Here is a 19328-nt window from a genome sequence, read left to right as displayed (position 1 = left end):
GAATAAATGACCGGGTTCTTATATCTCTCTGACACCCCGGAGTCTACATTTCCCAGCTGGGGTCTGTGTCACTATCCTTCCTACAAAGCAGTAACAAGGAGGCTGCTCTATAATTTGTTATTTTTACAGGAAGTACTGCAGTGCGGTATGACGTCATCATTTGGTGCTTAATATGGCCGTAGCATTTAGGGGCATCCGGTAATTTTTTCAAACATACACTATAGTGTCAAAAGTATGGGGACACCTGCCTTTACATGCACATTTACTTTAACCACTTTAGCCCTGAAAGATTTGGCTGCTGAATGACCAGGCCATTTTTTGCGATTCGGCACTGCGTCGCTTTAACTGACAATTGCGCAGTCCTGCAGCGCTGCACCCAAACAAAATTGACATCCTTTTTTTCCCCACAAATAGAGCTTTCTTTTGGTGGTATTTGATCATCTCTGCGGTTTTTATTTTTTGCACTATAAACAAAAAAATTAGAGAAAATTTTGAAAAAAACCCCACAATATTTTGTACTTTTTGCTATAATAAATATCCCCCATTTAAAAAAAAAAAAAAAAAAAGCTAATTAAAAGCTAATTATCGTTTAGCCCGATATGTATTCTTCTACATATTTTTTGGTAATAAAAATCGCAATAAGCATATATTGATTGGTTTGCGCAAAAGGTATAGCGTCTACAAAATAGGGGAAAGATTTATGGTATTTTTATTATTATTTTTTGTACTAGTAATGACGGTGATCAGCAATTTTTTTTTTTTATCGGGACTGCAACATTAAGTGGGACAGATTTTGACACATTTTTGGGACCATTGGCATTTATACAGCGATCAGTGCTATAAAAATGCACTGATTACTGTGTAAATGTCACTGGCAGGGAAGGTTTAACGGTAGGGGGCGATCAAGGGGTTAACTGTGTTACCTAGGGAGTGATTCTAACTGTGGGGAGATGGGACTGCCTGGGGGAGGAGAGCGATCGTTGTTCATACTTAGTATGAACAACAGATCACTCTCCTCACCCCCTGACAGCACAGAGATCTGTCTGTTTACATTGATAGATCTCCGTTCTGGCTCTGTGTGGTGCGATCGCGGGTGCCTGGCGGTCATCGCGACCGGGGAACACGCATCGGCTCCGGTGTCGTGCTGCGAGCGCCCCCCGCCCCCCCAGTGGTCAAAAGGCGAACCGACGTACAGCTACGTCGGTTCGCCCAGGGGTGCCATACTGCAGCGGCTGGTCGGGAAGGGGTTAAATGTTTAAAGGTTAAGAGCATCAAATACATTGAATACGTTTTGAGAGAAAGGAGCTTCGCCCTTCCTCAGGTGTTGAGCAGTTGATGTTATTGGAATTATGACAGAATGCACTAGGGGACCTGCTGTAAAGCTTGAAGAAGACTAGCAAGTCCTGGACACACTAAGGGCAGATGGCTGAAGCTCTTTTTCCTCCAAAATGCATTTGCTGTATTTGATGCTCTTAACCTTAAAAAATAACTCCTGGGAAAAAAAAAATTCCCATGCAGTTGGACTGTGACCTCACTGCCTGGGTTAACTGCTTGTTTTTGCCTAGGGGTGAGGAGAGCGGAGATATACTTACCTAATTGGCCGATCCTCCAAATGCAAGACCTTTCCCTGCCACTCCTGAACAACCCCCCCCCCCCCCGCACACTAGCGGTCTTATGCATGGACTGTTCTGGACAGGCTCTGGACGTAAGAATGGCAGGAACAATCCAGTGCTGGATATGGGGGAGCACTGTTTTCCAGAGGATTGAATGGAAAGTGTAGCCCCTGGACAAAACAAGCAGTTAACCCATGCGGTGGGTGAGAAAATTATTTTTTTTTCGCAATTCATCAAATGTTCCGAAAAAGCTTTCACGTGCATTAAGGTAGTAAAAAAATCATGATCAATTCCCGCCCAGCCCCCTTACCCGAGTCCCATCTCAATCCATCGCTCTGCCCGAGAGCAACAGAGCTGCTCTTTCTCTGTCTCTTTCCAGGACTCAGAGGCAGCAGCGGTAGCCATTGGCTCCTGCTGCTGTCAATTAAATCCAGTGAGGCGGGACTGAGCCGCACTATGTGTATCTATGGACTCACACAGCCCGCACATACGCCCCATAACAAGTTGCTTGCTATGGTGGCGCGAAGAGGATAAGTCTAGAGCGCTGGGGGCTACATGTTTAATATTTTTTAAATTAAAATCTTAAACATGTTATAGTTACCTGTCCTGTGCAGGTTATATTTCCCTGCACAGGACAGGTAACTATAACATGTTTAATATTTTAATTAAAAAAACAAATAATGTCTTTACAATCACTTTAACTTCTAGATACTCTGAAATATTTTGATAGAAGAGTTTTCCGACAAGCCATGTTTGGATGTGAGAAGTCTTTAAACAAATTTCACTGATTGTTTTAGTGGTCAGTGGTATAACAGTGGTGCAGGTGTCAAGTCGTTCCGTTTACTGCCCTGATTTGACTTGGATCACATGGCTTGTTAGAAAACCAATTTGTTTCCTGCGACCTCAAGTAAATTATATACACAGGAAAGGGAAGTGATGGTGTGAAATTAGTTGCTGTATGACTGTCTTGTGGTTTATTTGATGATTGTATTCTTCATGCCTCGATCTCACTTCCCTGTTACAAGATAGATTTAGCTGTAAATGTCATTTCAAGAGGTTTTCGGGTCTTTCCCCTGTGCTTACAATCAGATAAACAGAACTACAAACTACAAAATAAGTTACATGAATTTTCCCCTCCCTTTGCCACCAGTAATTGTGGACAGCTGTTGCAGCTGTCCACAATTATTCTACAGCTGGCCATACACTAGTAGATCTTTGATCAAATGTTTGCATGAAAATTTTCAGTACCTTCAGCCTAGTTTCACACTGTAGCGATGCGGGAACCAGCGCGGTGTTCTATCGAACAGTGCCCTCCATCGAAAAGTGCGCAGTACGGAAGGGCACTCCATTTGATTCCCCGATCAGCTGGCGTGACGTCACCATGGCGCATGCGCACATCGCAGGAGGCATTTTTGAACAGGAGATACCATTTGACGGACACAGTTGAAAGCTTTGCAAACAGCAAAGGGAGACCGTAGTTGTCAGATTGTGCCTCGCTGTTGCAGGGTGGGTTGTGGGTGTGTTGAACGGCGGGTTTTGTCTGTGTTGCAACCTGCCCTTAGACACGGGCAAAACCCTTCATTCAACACACCAAACCCGCCCTGCAACAGCAAGGCACAATCTGACAACTACGGTCTCCCTCAGCTATTTGCATAGCTTTCAATTGTGCCTGTCAAATGGTATTTCCCATCGAAAAATGCCTCCTAAGATGAGCGCATGCAACATGGTGATGTCACGCCAACTGATCGGGAAATCAGCTGGAGTACCCTTCTGTACTGTGCATGCGTGGGCACTTTTCGACGGAGGGCATTATTCGATAGAACACCGGTTCCCGCATCGCACCTCTCCCGCAGGCAGTTTACACTGCCCTCTGCAAACCGCTGCGGGTGTCAATACATTGTTAATGACACCCCCAGAATGGTTCACAGATTGCAGTGCGAACTGTGAACTTGCACAGAAATCAGATCGCATAGGTGAGAACACCCATGCGATCCAGTTTCAGTCCGGGGTAAAAAAATGTCCCTGCACTATTTTCCTGTGAATCTAATGCGAGTTCAGCCATACAACTGTATGGCTAAACTCGCATTGCACAGTACAGGTGCGAATCACATGCAATGTCTGTGTTCACACAAGTGTGAACCCGGGCTAAATGATTAGCTTGAATGTGCTTCAAAATATAATTTGCTTTTAACATTAGATTTGGAACGAATGGGCTTTCCTGGACAAAAGCCATGTACGCTGTTAGAAATTGATTTGTTCATGAAAAAATTTCCACCCTGCTCCTTCAGATTTTCCTGTTGCTGCAGCTGAAAACGAACGCCAAATAGACTTTGCTATTGATTAAAAAAGCCCCGCCCCTGCCTCTCTGTCTTCTGAGTAGCTCACTGGCTGTGATTGACAGCAGCAGGAGCCAATGGCTCCTGCTTCTGCCAAAAGCCAATCGGATGTGCAAGTTTCCGGATAGGCAAGGCTCACGTGGACATCGCTGGATCCAGAGGGGGCTCAGATAAATCTTAAAGGGGGAAGGCATGAAGGTAAAAAACCTTGTGCCTTTACAACCACTTTAAAGTATAACTAAAGGCAAAACTTTTTTTTTGGTTTTGGATAGAGTGGAGATGGATTAGAACACCTGTCAGTTTTTATTGCTGTCTGTACCCCATTATGGAAATTCACCCTCTCTATTTGTCCTGTTTACCATTTTCATGAAAATAAAAGTAAGAGATAATCCCAAATTTTGGGTTGTCCGCCGAAAAGTAGTAGAGGGGAAATCTCCCAATGGGGGTACCATTTCTGGTGACCTGGGGGTCCCCAAGGAATTCCCTTAGAGCACTTTCGTCGGGGCGGGCATCGGCGGTAAAGCGCCACTATTTTTAGTGGCGCTTTACTGTAGTTTTTGCAGCACTTTTCGGCCGCTAGCGGGGCGCTTTTAACACCCGCTAACGGCCGAAAAAGGATTTTGCCGGCGCTTCGGTGGCCCTGCCCATTGATTTCAACAGGCAGGGGCACTGTAGGAGTGGTATACACTGCTCCTACAGCGCCCCTGTCTGTTGAAATTAAAGATGCTGCTTGCAGGATTTTTTTTTTAGCGTCCTGCCAGTGCACCGCTCCAGTGTGAAAGACCTCGGGCGCTGCATTTTTATACAGTAATTCAGACTAGTCAGGTAGTAGATCAGTGTCAGGATGACATCTCTGGGGCATGTGGTTTTAAGTCAGAAGGTTTATTTTCTTATTTTAAACAAATCCACAGACCCTTCCAGTATCTCTGAGTGTTATTAAACCATGATCAATGAAAAGTAGTTTCTTTTTTTTTAGAAATATTGAAATATGTTTGCCACATTTCCCCCTTTTGATACATATATATTTTTTTGTCAACAGAATGAGTTAAGTGCAGCCACACATCTGACTTCCAAGTTGTTGAAGGAGTATGAAAAGCAGGTATGTGGAAGAACTAACTTTCTTCAGTGTTGTTGGACTGGATGCTTGCAGCACACTAGTCTCCTGGAGGTGATCTAAGTGCAATGTGACGATGCCGAATTTTAAGCAAAATCGCTAAATACATTATTGCTCATTATACATACTGTATGGGCGAACAATTATGTTTTTTTTTGCCCTAGGTTTTTTAACTCTTTTTCAGCTAGTCCAGACAAACCTACCAGACAGCATTGCCAGTCCTTGCCTGCTCTGTCCTCCCAAAAATAGATGTAGGATAAAAATTAGATGAATGTAGATAATGAATATAGTGAAAAATATGAATGTGCTTATAGTTGATGCGACAGATCGGGGGCGACCGGGGTATCTTCTACCCAATTGTTGCAGAAACAAGAAAAAAATGACCTGGCCCACCTCCATCCCAGGTTATAGATATAAAGACAAAAAAGAGAGGTCTTGGGACTTTAAATGAGGTGGGTCACAAACTAGGCACAACTTGGATACAATTGATAATTTATTATAAATTCATGATATACAAAAATACGTAAAAAAAAAAAAAAATGTATTATATCTATGCAAAAAGTCGTATAAACATTAACAGTGAAAAGATCCATATATAATGAGCTACTATATGTATATAATAATCATGAAGATATCATAATAAAATGCACAATTGGTCCGTAAATGTATTTTAGCATCTATAGATCTCTACACGCTTCGTGGATCTCACTAGGGTCCACTCATCAGGAGTTTGATGCAGCAATTCATCTATGAAAAAAATGTGGTAAAAAAAAAATATATACTGTATTTATTGGCGTATAACACTCACTTTTTCACCATGAAAATCGGGTGCAAATAGTGCGTGCGTGTTATACGCCAATACTTCAGTTTTAGATGCCTCGGAGGGGACAGGGAGGGGGGGCTGGACGAGCACTTTCAGATTACATAAAGTGAGAATCTCCTGTTTACTTGGCAGCCTCTGTAATAGGAACTCCTGTCTCCTGGGCCGCCATTGGACCACTGTTCTGTCTATCATAGGAGATTCTCACTGTATGTAATCTGTCAGTGCTCGTCCCGCCCTCCTCCCTGTCCCCTCTGGGCTGCAGATGGGCATCAATGAGGCTGCATTGATGTGGACTGATGAGGCTGCATTGATGGCACTTGTGAGGCTGCAGATGGGCATTGATCAGGCTGCATTGATGGCAATGGTTAGGCTGCAGATGGGCACTGACCCTTATTTTGCTTCAAAGTTCCTTATTTAAAATTTAAGTTTTTTTCCTGAAACTTCCCTCTTAAAATGAATGTGCATGTTATACGCCTGTGCGTGTTATACGCCGATAAATACGGGTATATATAAAATAATTTAAGGGGGGAAAAATGAATAAATTAAAAATAAATAAATAGATAAAAAAAGAAATGGATATATAAATAAATGCCTTACTACTTACGCATCTTTTCTCATTATATCATATAATGTTAATAAGTAGAAAGAAGTCTCGGGCTCTTACATTATACTTCTGCTATGTTTATAACTACTTAAGTATGGTTTAAATAGATAAATCTCAGCATTTTGGTACAAAGTACAATGTACATTGGTTTCTGAATTGCAGGTTATACTATAGCCATAAACAGTCAGCAGTGCACCTTTTACCAAGTTCACCTTATGCATCATGTTACAATTTACACCACCTTCACGCAGCCTACCCCCCCCCCCCCCCCCCCCCCCCAAACGCGTGATAGCAGGTGGGGGTTCCTGTCCTCCAGAGCCATTCTCGCATTTAAAATTTGGCACGGCTATGGTTCAGGGCTCCGTCCGCACAATGGCATCATTCACTGATTCGTTCATAGGAATCTGTGAATGAACGAACAACAAGTCCCTTCTGCCACAGTGGCAGATGGATTAGTAGTTCTCAATGAACTACAAGAGCAGTAATCGGTGCCCTCGTAGCCCATTGACACTACTTCCATCTCTTCAACTGACAGCCCATACAGAGGTACAGGCAGAGAGCTAGAGGAAGAGTTTGCAGGAGCCTGACATTGCACCCATGATCAACTGATCGCAGGTGCAATACTTTGCAGGCTCTTGTGAAAAAAAAAAATATGCATTTTTTTTTTCATGCAAAAAACATGCTCTTTAATTTTCTTTTATAAAGGTAGACCTAACTTTTTATTTATTTATTAATTTTTTTTGTTGACTGTGCCCTGTTGGGGAAATTTTTCTTCATTTCATTGAGGCACAACAGGAAGTGAGAAGTGTCTTCATATTAGGGGAAGTCTAAGTTTAGACAGTTTCCCCAGCTGGTATAAAGACAGCAATATCAAGTTGACAAGACTTCTACAGTTCTCCACACTATGCAAAATGAAAAAAATAATAGCTTTAGATATTCTTTACAATAATATAATATCAACCTTGTACTGATAATGGTAAACTGATAACAAAAGCTTTTTTTTTTTTCTTGTGGTTGCAGCGGTTTCCTCTAGGTGGCGATGATGAAGTGATGACATCAACATTACAACAGTTTTCAAAAGTCATTGATGAAGTAAGGATTTCAGTTCCCTTTTATAGTGCTCAGATTGTTGTTTGCTAAAATGCATACATTGTCCCATATGGCTTAAAGTGCTTCTGTGAACATTTTTAAATTTTCTTTAATTTTGTGCATTATAATGCATGCTTTTAAACTTTATATAAAATTACGCATGACAATGCATTTTTAGTATAGAACTATAATCAGATTTAAGTTTCATATTTTATTTACAATGCCAGTTTGCACTAACTTTCAAAGTCTCAGTGTATTTTGCTGCAATTATCTTTTGATCCTGTCAGGAGAACTGTTCAGTAGCCACTTCCATGGATAGGGTGACTACACTGTGGCTATCACAATAAAATCAGAGGTGATGTCACCTATGTACAGTGCCTTGAAAAATAATTCATACCCTTTGAAATTTTCCATGTTTTGTCATGTTACAACCAAAAACGTAAATGTATTTTATGTGATAGACCAACAAAAGTGGCACCTAATTGTGAAGTGAAAGGAAAATGATAAAAGGTATTTCAGAATTTTTTACAAATATTTGTGTGTGTGTGGCATGCATTTGTATTCAGCCGCCTTTACTCTGATACCCCTAACTAAAATCTAGTGGAACCAATTGCCTTCAGAAGTCACCTAATTAGTAAATATAGTCCACCTGTGTGTAATTTATTCTCAGTAGAAATAAAGCTGTTCTGTGAAGTCCTCAGAGGTTTGTCAGAGAACCTTAGTGAACAAACAGCATCACGGAGGCCAGGGAACACACCAGATAGGTCAGGGATAACATTTTGGAGAAGTTTAAAGCAGGGTTAGGTTATAAAAAAATATCCCAAGCTTTGAAAATCTCACAGAGCACTGTTCAATCCATCATCCGAAAATGGAAAGAGTATGGCACAACTGAAAACCTACCAAGACATGGCTGTTTACCTAAACTGACAGGTCGGGTAAGAGGAGCATTAATTGGAAAAGCAGCCAAGAGGCCGATGGTAACTCTGGAGGAGCTGCAGAGATCCACAGCTCAGGTGGGAGAATCTGTCCACAGGACAACTATTAGTCGTGCACTCCACAAATCTGCCCTTTATGAAAGAGTGGCAAGAAGAAAGCCATTGTTGAATGAAAGCCATAAGAAGTCCTGTTTGCAGTTTGCGAGGCGTCATGTGGGGGACACAGCAAACATGTGGAAGAAGGTGCTCTGGTCAGGTGAGACCAAAATTGAACTTTTTGACCTTAAAGCAAAACCCTATGTATGGCAGAAAACTAACACTGCACACCATCCCCACCGTTAAACATAGTGGCGGCAGCATCATGTTGTGGGGATGCTTTTCTTCAGCAGGGACAGGGAAGCTGGTCAGAGTTGATGGAAAGATGGATGGAGCCAAATACAGGGCAAACTTAGAAGAAAAGAGCTACAATGGAATGGTTTAGATCAAAGCATATTCATGTGTTAGAATGGCCAAGTCAAAGTCTAGACCTAAATCTAATTGAAAATCTGTGGCAATACTTGAATACTGCTGTTCACATACGCTCTCCATCCAATCTGACAGAGCTTGAGCTATTTTGGAAAGAAGAATGGGCAAAAATGTCACTCTCTAAATGTGCAAAGCTGGTAGAGACATCCCCAAAAAGACTTGCAGCTGTAATTGCAGCGAAAGGTGGTTCTACAAAGTATTGACTCAGGGGGCTGAATACAAATGCACTTTTCACATAATCATTTGTAAATATTTTAAAACCCATTTATCATTTTCCTTCTACTTGACAATTATGTGCCACTTAGTGTTGGTCTATCACATAAAAAATACATTTACATTTTTTGGTTGTAACATGACAAAGTGTGGAAAATTTCAAGGGGTATGAATACCTTTTCAAGGCACTGTAGCTGTTGGGACTACAGCTATATAGGAAGGTGCAAGGGTGTGCGGCTAACAGCATTGTCTCTGCTGTTATTCTGACCCAAACTCAGTTCCACAGACAAACACACCCTTCTAAAAGCTTGTCACCCCAATGTAAGCACTGCATGCTGCATGTCAGCTGCTCTTCAACTGCAAAGAAAACAAGTCAGTTATTAAAGTGGTTCTAAAGGCTAGAGGTCCTTTATCCTAATGCATTCTATGCATTAAGGTAAAAAACCTTCTGAGTGCAGCCCCCTTATACTTACCTGAGTTCCATCTCAATGCATGTGCATGAAAGCAGCGGCTCTCCCGGGTCTCTTCCTCTCCTCATTGTCTCACACAGCAGCGGGAGCCATTGACTCCGGCTACTGTCAATCGCAGCCAGTGAGCCAATGAGGAGAGAGAGGGGGGCCAAGACATGCTCTGTGTGTGAATGGACCGACAGAGCACAGCTCCAGTGTGAGCCTGCTCGAGTTTTCCCAGTGGCAAGAAGCTTGCTTTGGGGGCACTCGGCAGGGGGGAGGAGCCAAGACCGCCAGCGGGGGGACCCAAAAAGAAGAGGATCAGGGCTACTCTGTGCAAAATCATTGCAAAGAGCAGGTAAGTATAACATGTTTATTATTTTTTTAAAAAAACATTCTTTCCTTTTTAGAATCACTTTAATCCCTTGTATTTATAGCGGAACTAAACCGTATCAAATATAGAATTTAGGGGGCGGGACCGGAAGTGGATGGTGGAGTGAGATGGTGAGGTGAGGAGTGCGTGTGTGAGTCTCCCCCACTCCCACCATAGAATGAAGTGAATGCCTTCCCATATGTGCAAGAGGGGTATACAGTACGCCAAGGCTGGAATCCTGAAATCCTGTATCTGGTGGCCCCTGTGTCTATCTGCCCCCCTATCTGCCCCCCTGCCGGCTCTCACCTACAGAAGCTCACCTACAGAAGCTGAAGTCGCGCTATAGAAGCCGAAGCCGCGCTGTGCCTAACCTTGGATATCGGCGGCTTCCGAGGGAGCCCGAGGTGCCGAAGCGGAGCAGAGACAGGCGGAGCCGAGCGGTGACGCGGCGAGGTCTCGCGGGAGAGTGCGGGAACACGCTGAGGCAGAGCCGCCTCGCTGTTCCCAGAGACCAGCTGAAGACAGTGTGGGAAAAGAGTTCCGGAGGGCAGAGGCGCTGTACCCCCCCTATAGCAACGGCTTAGCGGTATACAGTGACATTAAGAGGACCCTGGGGTGAGTGTACAGGCTTGTATATACACTCTGCCTTACTTTATAGTATGCCCTACTGAACTGTTTTAGCTGAACCTGGTGAAGACATTCTGTTTAAAGTTGCCTAAGCTCTCTAAACTGTAAACATTTTCCGTTTCCAAAAAAAAAAAAAGGGAAGAGAAAAATTTTTTTTTTTTTTTTTTTTTTTTTTTTTTTTTTTTCATATATGCAAGCGTACGTAGGAGAAGCAGTGGAACTTATTGACGCTATAGGGCAACATAGCGATATATCATATATCATAATATACAAGCATAGTACACTGGGAAGATTAACAGCAGTTCAATCACTAGGACTCTAGTCAGCAACAAGCTGAATCATCTTAAGCGTTGTCTGGTGCACCGACCGCTTTATACACCTTTTAAAGTCTGACCCCTAGCCCCATTGCAGGGGGATTGTACTAGCACAAATAAACCATTTGCTAGAGACCGGAGCAGTCAGCCATGACTACAAGAAGGAAGGGGGATGAGCACACAATTATGGAACCAATGGGGTCTCAGTCCCTGCGATCAGCTAAAGAAAAAGATAAGGAAAAAGGCGGAATCTCAGCGGCAGCAGGGGCAACTGCAGCTGCGGTTGCGGCAACCGCAAAGTTGGAGAGGCTGGTTAACATAACAGACCACACACCAACGAAAGGTGGGCAGCAGACACATAGTAAAACAACGGCAGATAGGAGGAGTCTGGGCCAGATGAATACGCTCCCAAACAATACTACAGTTAAGAACCCCTCAAACAAAGGGGCGAGTATGGTGGGGAAAATACCGGAAACAAATAGTACACAGACGCAAGTATCAGAAGGTGAACCATCCCTTAAAGAGATATTTGCAGCAGTTAACTCCTGTAAACAATCCCTGAGCAATATGGAAGACCAGATGAAAGCTATGAGAGAAGAGCTAAGTCACGTCAGTCATGATCTTAAGAAAATCGCAGAAAGAGTGACAGAAACTGAAGGGAGAATAAGCCTGCTAGAAGACGACCTAAAATCAATGAAACAAGAGATAAAAGTACAGAAAGATCAGATAAAAAGGCTTCTGGAAAAGTTTGACGAAATGGAAAACAGACTCAGGAGAGACAATGTGAGAATAGTTGGGCTCCCAGAGAAGAGTGAGGGGCTAGATCCAGCAGGTTTTTTGGAAAAATGGCTAATTGAGACGTTTGGAGCAGAAACATTCACACAGCAGTTCTCCATTGAGAGAGCACATAGGGTTCCATTTAGACCCCCCACCCAGGGTAGCCCCCCAAGAGCTCTCCTTTTGAAGTTCTTAAATCACAAGGACAAAGTGACCCTCCTTCGAAGGGCTCGGGAAAAGGGGAACCTTTATTATAACGGAGCCAAGATTTCAATGTACCCTGACTTTTCACCTGAACTACAGAAGCGCAGGATGGAGTTTCTGAGTATCAAACGTAGCCTTCAAGTGTATGACATTACGTATGCGCTCCTCTACCCGGCTAGGCTTCGGGCAAATGCGCTGGGGGGTAGTCAGATATTTGAATCCCCAGAGAAAGCGCGAGCATGGTTGGAAGAAAAGAAAGATCAACTCTTGCCGAAATAAAATAGGGGCTGCAAATTGGAATGTAAATGTAAATCTAAATGAGGAAGGAAGAATATAATAGGATATAATTTATAAGTGTGGGGTGGGGGGTCTCACAGGGGTGCAAATAAATAAGATAGGTGTTTGTACGGGTGTGAGATGGAGGGAGGGGAGAGGGAGTGGGGGGAGGGAGGGAGGATGGAGGGGAAGAAGGGTAGAGGTAGAGGAATGGGTGACGGTCATTAAAAAAGCCCACAAGGGGGACCTAGAGAGGTGGGGGGGGGGGAGGGGAGGGATGGGGGAGGAGGGTAAAGGTGGGTAAGGATTATAATAGGAAAATACAAAAAGGGCACGATTGCACTTTAAAAAGAAAAAGAAGAATATTTTCTCCTCAAAGCCACACTGAATGCACTTGTAAATTATAGAAAGTCATGGTAAATATGTATTTCACGTATAGTATATATGAGTCTTTTAAATTTGTAGTCACTAAAATAAATAAATGGTGGAATGGGGAAAAGCCCCTCCTATCAGTAGAGATAAGTATTCTAGGTAATTGGGTATGGGAGGCGTTAGGGAGAGAACCCAGTGGTGGGGAAATAGGTTCCCCCCCCTTTTTTTTTTTTTTTTTTTTTTTTGTTGCTCCCTTATTTTTCAGTATTCTACTTCCCTCACCTTTTTGTGGTGGTAGTTTACCCGCCATGTATTGCTACTACTCCCGCTAACTTAGATTTCCCGTTTATAAATATAAGTAATAAAATAGGGTCCTGAATATTGGCTCATGGAATGTTAGAGGATTGGGTTCCCCTGCTAAACGAGCAATGGTAAATGAGGGTTTAAATACACTCAAAGTCGAAATCGCCTGCCTGCAGGAGACACACCTGACAAAAGATTCAAAAAATAACTTATGGAAAAAGAGATATCAACATCAGTTTCATTCTACATATACCTCCTATTCTAGAGGAGTTTCAATCTTGGTCGGTAGAGGGGTAACGTTCACCTGCAGGCAGTGCAAGATAGACGATGAGGGACGGTATGTGTTTTTGCATTGTGTAATGGAGAATCTGGAATGTATATTGGTTAATTTATATATCCCGCCACCGTTTAAACTGGATATTCTGTGCATCCTGTTAGAATTTATAATAGATAAGGCAGAATTACCAGTTATAGTGGTTGGGGACTTTAATATGGTTTTAGATAATAAAATAGACAGATTCCCAGGAGGGAAACTGTGTCGGAAAAAACAGGAAAACCGGTTGAAACAATTCTTACAAGAAGCAGGACTGCTTGACATGTGGAGAATAAGGAACCCGAGGGTACAGCAGTTCTCGTGCTATTCGAGTTCCAGTGCTTCACTGTCAAGGATAGATCTAGCTCTAGGTAATGGCTTAGCATCACAAGTAATAAATAACATAATTTATCACCCTAGAGGGGTATCGGACCACTCCCCGCTCACAATCATGATAAATCCGGGCCATAAGAAAAAGAACAGAATATGGAAGTTGAATCCAGTTTGGTTGGAAGTAATAGAGAATCAGGAGGGGGTGATAGCAGAATTGAAAGAATTTATAAAGCTCAATTCGGGTACTACTTCGAGGGGGGTGATGTGGGATGCATTGAAAGCATACTTAAGGGGTTTAATCATACAGAAGGTATCCAAAATTAAAAAAACCTCTCGAGACTGGGAGGAGCGGTTTAAAAGGGAATTAATTGCAGCTGAAAAGGAGTATATAAATGAACCCTCCCCGGAAAAACAGAGAGTGTGGGAAAATAAGCAACAAAGGTACAAAGATATAATAACTAGGAAAGTAGAAAATAAAAGAGCGTTCCAGAATCAAGTTATGTATGGGGAAGGGGAAAAAGTAGGGAAGATACTAGCTCGTATAGTTAGGTCGGGTTCCCCCCCATCCGTGGTCCCGGTTATTAAGACTTTGACAGGTGAGACGACATCCCAATTGGAAAAGATTACTGAGACGTTTAAAGAATACTACAACAGGTTATACAAATCTAGTGGGACCAGGGATGTGGGGGAAATGGACAAACTCTTTCAAAATATAGAAATACCAACACTGGGGAAGGTGGAGGCGGAGGAATTAGAAAGACCAATTACTATAGAAGAGATTAAAATAGCAGTATCAGAAATGGCTAACTGTAAATCACCAGGTCCTGATGGTCTCCCAGTAGAGATTTATAAACAGTACGGGGAGGTATTGTTTCAGGAACTGTTGGAGGTGTTTAACTGGGCAAAAGAACAAGGGAGATTACCTATATCAATGACCGAAGCTACAATAATAGTATTACATAAAGAAGGGAAAGACCCCCTAGACCCTGGGTCATATAGACCTATATCACTGCTTTGCGCAGATGTTAAGATCTTAGCAAAAATTTTAGCTACCAGAGTAAAGAAAGTGATTCATAAAATAGTCCACCCAGACCAGACAGGATTCGTACCCCACCGTACAACTAGCATGAATATAAGGAGAGTTTTTCTAAATCTGCAGATCCCCACGGAAAATAGAGGCCCGAGAGCAATGCTTTTGTTGGATGTGGTAAAAGCATTCGACAGTTTAGAATGGGAATATGTTTGGAGAGTACTAAAGGAATATGGTTTTGGATCCTCATTTATAAATTGGGTTAAAGTATTGTACAATGAGCCAAACGCAAAAGTTAAAGTTAATAATGACTACTCGACCGGGTTTAGATTGGAGAGGGGATCAAGGCAGGGGTGTCCGTTGTCCCCCATGATTTTTGCCCTAGCCATGGAACCATTAGCCACAACAGTGAGGCAGGATAGGAAAATAGTGGGGTTCCAGAGAGAGGAAGGCGAAGAGCGGATTGCACTCTATGCGGATGACGTCCTCATATTCATGGGAGACACTGGGGAATCTCTGAACCAAGTAATGGATATTTTCTCAAGGTTTGGAAAAGTCTCGGGATTGACCATAAATTGGGAGAAATCAGTCTTACTATCATTAGACCCAGATATTATAGACACCACCTCAAACATTAACATCAACAGGTTGGGGAAAACAACACTAACAAAATATCTAGGTATTAAAATAACTAAGGACCCAGAGAGCTATCTAGACAATAACTTAGCCCCACTATTAAAGAAATTCAGAGATAAAATTGAAATATGGAAGGACCTCCCGTTATCAGTAGCGGGGAGGTGCAATTTAATTAAAATGTTATGGCTCCCCCAGCTGCTGTATATAATGCAGAACTCCCCAATTTGGATAAGCAGGAAATGGTTTGATAAAATAGAAAAAATATTTAGAGCCCTTATATGGAAAGGAGGAACATCTAGGATAAGATTGCAGACCTTACAACTACCCACGCGGGAAGGGGGGATGGCTGTTCCGCACCCACGTAGCTATTTCCTGGCTGTTCAGCTGCAGTATATAGTGGGAAACAGCGAGGAGAAGTTGATTATTATGGGAGCTCCCCACAAGACCGTGATAGAGACGTTGGAAGCAGACTCCTTTATATACAATACCCCTACGATCAAATTAATAAAAAAAGCATGGAGAACTGTTAAAACTCTGCTGGGAATAAATGGTTGGATTAAATATACCCCCCTATGGAACAATAAGAATTTTCAAGAACTAAAAGAAATAGGAATAATTAAAACATGGGAAAAGAGTGGAATAGTGAAACTAGCTCAGCTTTATAACCAGGCTTTATTAAAATCTTTTTCTACATTGAAAGTAGAATTTGGTATACCAGATAATTCATTATATAACTATATACAAATTAAACACGCCCTTAAGTCGCAGTTTGGGGATCAGGGCCCCTCCTGGAGTGAGCCCGCCCTGCTTCAGAAATTAGGAGACCGGGAGAGCCAAGGGGGGACCATAGCTAAAATATACCCGCATATTTGTAAAAATAGTATAGAGACCCCGGAAAAACTTAAAAGTAGAGGCAAATGGGAGAAGGAATTGGGAGCAATCTCGGATGGGCAATGGAGAGACATATTAATGGGAGGGCATCGGGTATCGATCTCCCCTGCCCAAAGGATATCACATCTAATGGTAATCCATAGGACGTATTACACCCCAAAAAAGTTATTTGAGTTTGGGAGGGTAACAGATCCCAACTGCCCTAGATGTCAGCAGGAAGGGGACTTGTTACATATGATGTGGAAATGCCCGAAGTTGTTCCGGTACTGGTCAGAGATTGTAGAAACACTTAATAAAGTATTCTCCCTAGAACTTAAAATGGAACCGAAGCTGTGTATTCTGGGGGTAGGGGAGGATATGGCCATTGGAACATGTAAATCTACAATAGTTCAGAGGTGCCTATTCCAGGCAAGAAAACTTATAGCCCAAAGATGGCAGGCAAGAACCCCCCCACAGATAGATGAGTGGTGTAAAACAGTGACTGAAACAATGTGGAAGGAAAAAACAGTATATATAAAAAGGAGGAACCTAAAAACATTTAAAAAACTTTGGAGTCCCTGGTTGGAGGAAATGGGATACATACTATAGTAAATTAAGAGATAACGCCCTTACGAAACAGGAAGGTTAATATTGGGGATGTAGGGGGGGGAGGGGGAGGGGGGGGTGAGGGGGGGAGGGGGAGGGGGGGGTGAGAGGGGGAGGGGGGGGTGAGTAAGGGAAAGGGGTAAGGTAGAAAAAATAACAAAGCACTTTTTTCCTTTTTCGATACGGGACTTTTTATGTACATCTAATGTGGAGGATTGAATTGTAATGCATCACTGTAAGGATATAATGCACTGAGATGTATTTATGTTTGAACTTTAATAAAAATGATTGAATTTAAAAAAAAAAAAAAAACCCATCAATTGAACAATTTAAAAAAACTGTTAGGCCCCTTTCACACATGTGGACCAGTCAGGTCCGTCTTTCAGTTTTTAAGGCAGACCTGAATGGACACTAAATTCAGACGGATGAAAACCCTATTTTCCATCCGTCTGGCGGATCGGATGAAAATGGACAGGCGGACCCTTTTTCATCTGATCCCCCATAGTGGAGATCTGACAGGTCCGTCTCTCCACAGTGAACAGAGACGGACCTGTTATCCGTCGGCTCAGCGGGGATCAATGGAGCGATCGCTCGAAAACGAAGCAAACGAAGTCCGTGAAAACACAGCAATATGTGAAAGGGGCCTTACTTTCCTGGCATGCCGGGAATGTAACTGTTACATTTGTACTATTAACCAAACTGTCAAACCATCAAATAGCTGGAATCACAATTGATCACATGTGCAACACCATGACAGTTACAGATCAAACAGACGCTACAGTGGCAGCTTCCATCCCTGAAAAGCATGGGAGGGTTTAGTTCCACTAAGTAATTCAAAAGGCAAATTAAATGTTTTTGTTGTTCTTTAAATTTGCACTTGATTGCTACCCAAGTCTATAAATGTGAAAGCTTTGATCTTTCTATGTCTCTCTTTGTCTCACAGCTGAGTTCCTGCCATGCAGTGTTGTCCACACAGTTAGCCGACGCCATGATGTTCCCTATTAACCAGTTTAAAGAGAGGGATTTAAAAGGTACTTTGCTGTTGTTTTTTTTTTTCCAGGTCTTTAAGCAAGTTGGGTAGGGAGGTGCAGGGTGATTTTCAAGGATAGTAGGATGTCGTCCGCAAAAGCTGCAACCTTGAATTCCCTATCTCCGATGGTCAGACCTCTGATGTTTAGGATTGGTTCTTATTTTGTTGAGGAAGGGCTCAAGTGTCAAAATGTAGATTAGAGGGGACAAGGGACACCCCTGGCGTGTACCATTGCTGATGGAGAAGGCATTTGACAGGTGGCCTTTTACTCTTACCTTAGCGGATGGGTTTGAATATAGGGACAACACATGCGAAAGCATACGAGGTGCAAGGTCGTCCGCTACGAGTACCTCCCGCATGTAGTCCCAGGCCACTCTGTCAAATGCCTTCTCGGCATCAAGGGAGAGGAAAAATCCTTGGGATTTAGAAGATGTGAGCCAGTAGTGGAGATTTACAGTGCGGATGGTTTTGTCCCTGGCCTCCCTACCCGGGACAAATCTCACCTGGTCTAAGGAGATGAGTTCAGGAATCAAGGGGAGTAATCTATTGGCCAAAATCTTTGCGTAGATTTTAATGTCCACGTTCAATAGAGATATGGGTCTATAACTCGAAACTTGGGCAGGGCCTTTACCTTCCTTTGGAATTACGGCTATATGTGCCACCAACATTCCGTCTGGTAGCACTTCGGGGTCAGAGAATGCATTAAAGGTGGAGAGAAGTTTGGGGGCTAGGGTATCTAAGAATGACTTATAATACTGAAGAGTAAAGCCATCCGGCACTGGGCTCTTGCCAGTTTTCATTTGTTTAATTGCCAGCTCCAGTTCACCTGCAGTAAGGGGGGGGTCTCCATATCCTGGGCTTGTTGGGTGGATATTGGTTTTGGGGTGTATTGTGAGAGAAATTCTTTAATGCGTTTAAGCTGTTGTTTTTTTATGTGGTGTTCTACCAGGACAATGAACACTCTCATTTGCTCCCTTTTGGTCTGCTCTATATAGCATTAAGAGTGTTTTGGTGTATCTGTTTGATAAGTGCAGAAAATACATGTTGATCCTACCAACAGTCTTGTGAGCTGGCGACTTCCTATGCTATTTGCCTGTGCACAAGAAAGATTATGGAGATGACGAGTACGGGAGGAGATGAGGAGAGATCTGTGTCTTTTGAAATCAGAAATAAGTAGGCAGGGCTGACACCATTTTAGGAATTCAGAGCTGTGTTGTCATGTGTAAAAGAGGAAGATAAGGAGACAGAAATGGCAACGACACAGAGAATGAATGGTTTTTAAGGCTGGGTACACATGAGCCGATTATTGGCCGGTATTGGTCAGTTCAACAGGAACCGTCTGACATTTGGTCAGTGTGTACAGCTGTCTTTCTGACAGAAGCTGTTCTAAGGACTAGCTTTTGTTGAAGGGACATACTAGAAAACTAGCATCTGTTCAGCGCTCACAGCCAATGGCTGATCAATGTGTTCTGGTGGGGAGGGGAACACAAAGTCACAGCCGGGTAGATCAGTACACTAACATCACCTGTGTTAGTACAGTGATCTGTGAGTTTTTTCATTTGT

General features: G+C 42.7%; 1 protein-coding gene across 2 annotated transcripts in view; it reads left to right on the top strand.

The window, feature by feature from the left end:
* The window catches only part of APPL1 (adaptor protein, phosphotyrosine interacting with PH domain and leucine zipper 1), a 78079-nt gene that overhangs the window by 8286 nt on the left and 50465 nt on the right, over positions 1–19328 (top strand). For both annotated transcript variants that reach the window (XR_012235242.1, XM_073592251.1), the window contains exons 3-5: positions 4989–5048; positions 7511–7582; positions 17679–17766. Coding sequence is in view for 1 of the 2 variants with exons in the window: in XM_073592251.1 (XP_073448352.1) it covers positions 4989–5048; positions 7511–7582; positions 17679–17766 (220 nt within the window). In the remaining variant the exon portion in view is untranslated. The remainder of the gene's footprint in view (positions 1–4988; positions 5049–7510; positions 7583–17678; positions 17767–19328) is intronic.

Source organism: Aquarana catesbeiana, linkage group LG07, assembly GCF_042186555.1.
Source record: "Aquarana catesbeiana isolate 2022-GZ linkage group LG07, ASM4218655v1, whole genome shotgun sequence".
In the NCBI taxonomy this organism is placed as follows: Eukaryota; Metazoa; Chordata; class Amphibia; order Anura; family Ranidae; genus Aquarana; species Aquarana catesbeiana.
This window is presented reverse-complemented; position numbering and strand designations above follow the sequence as displayed.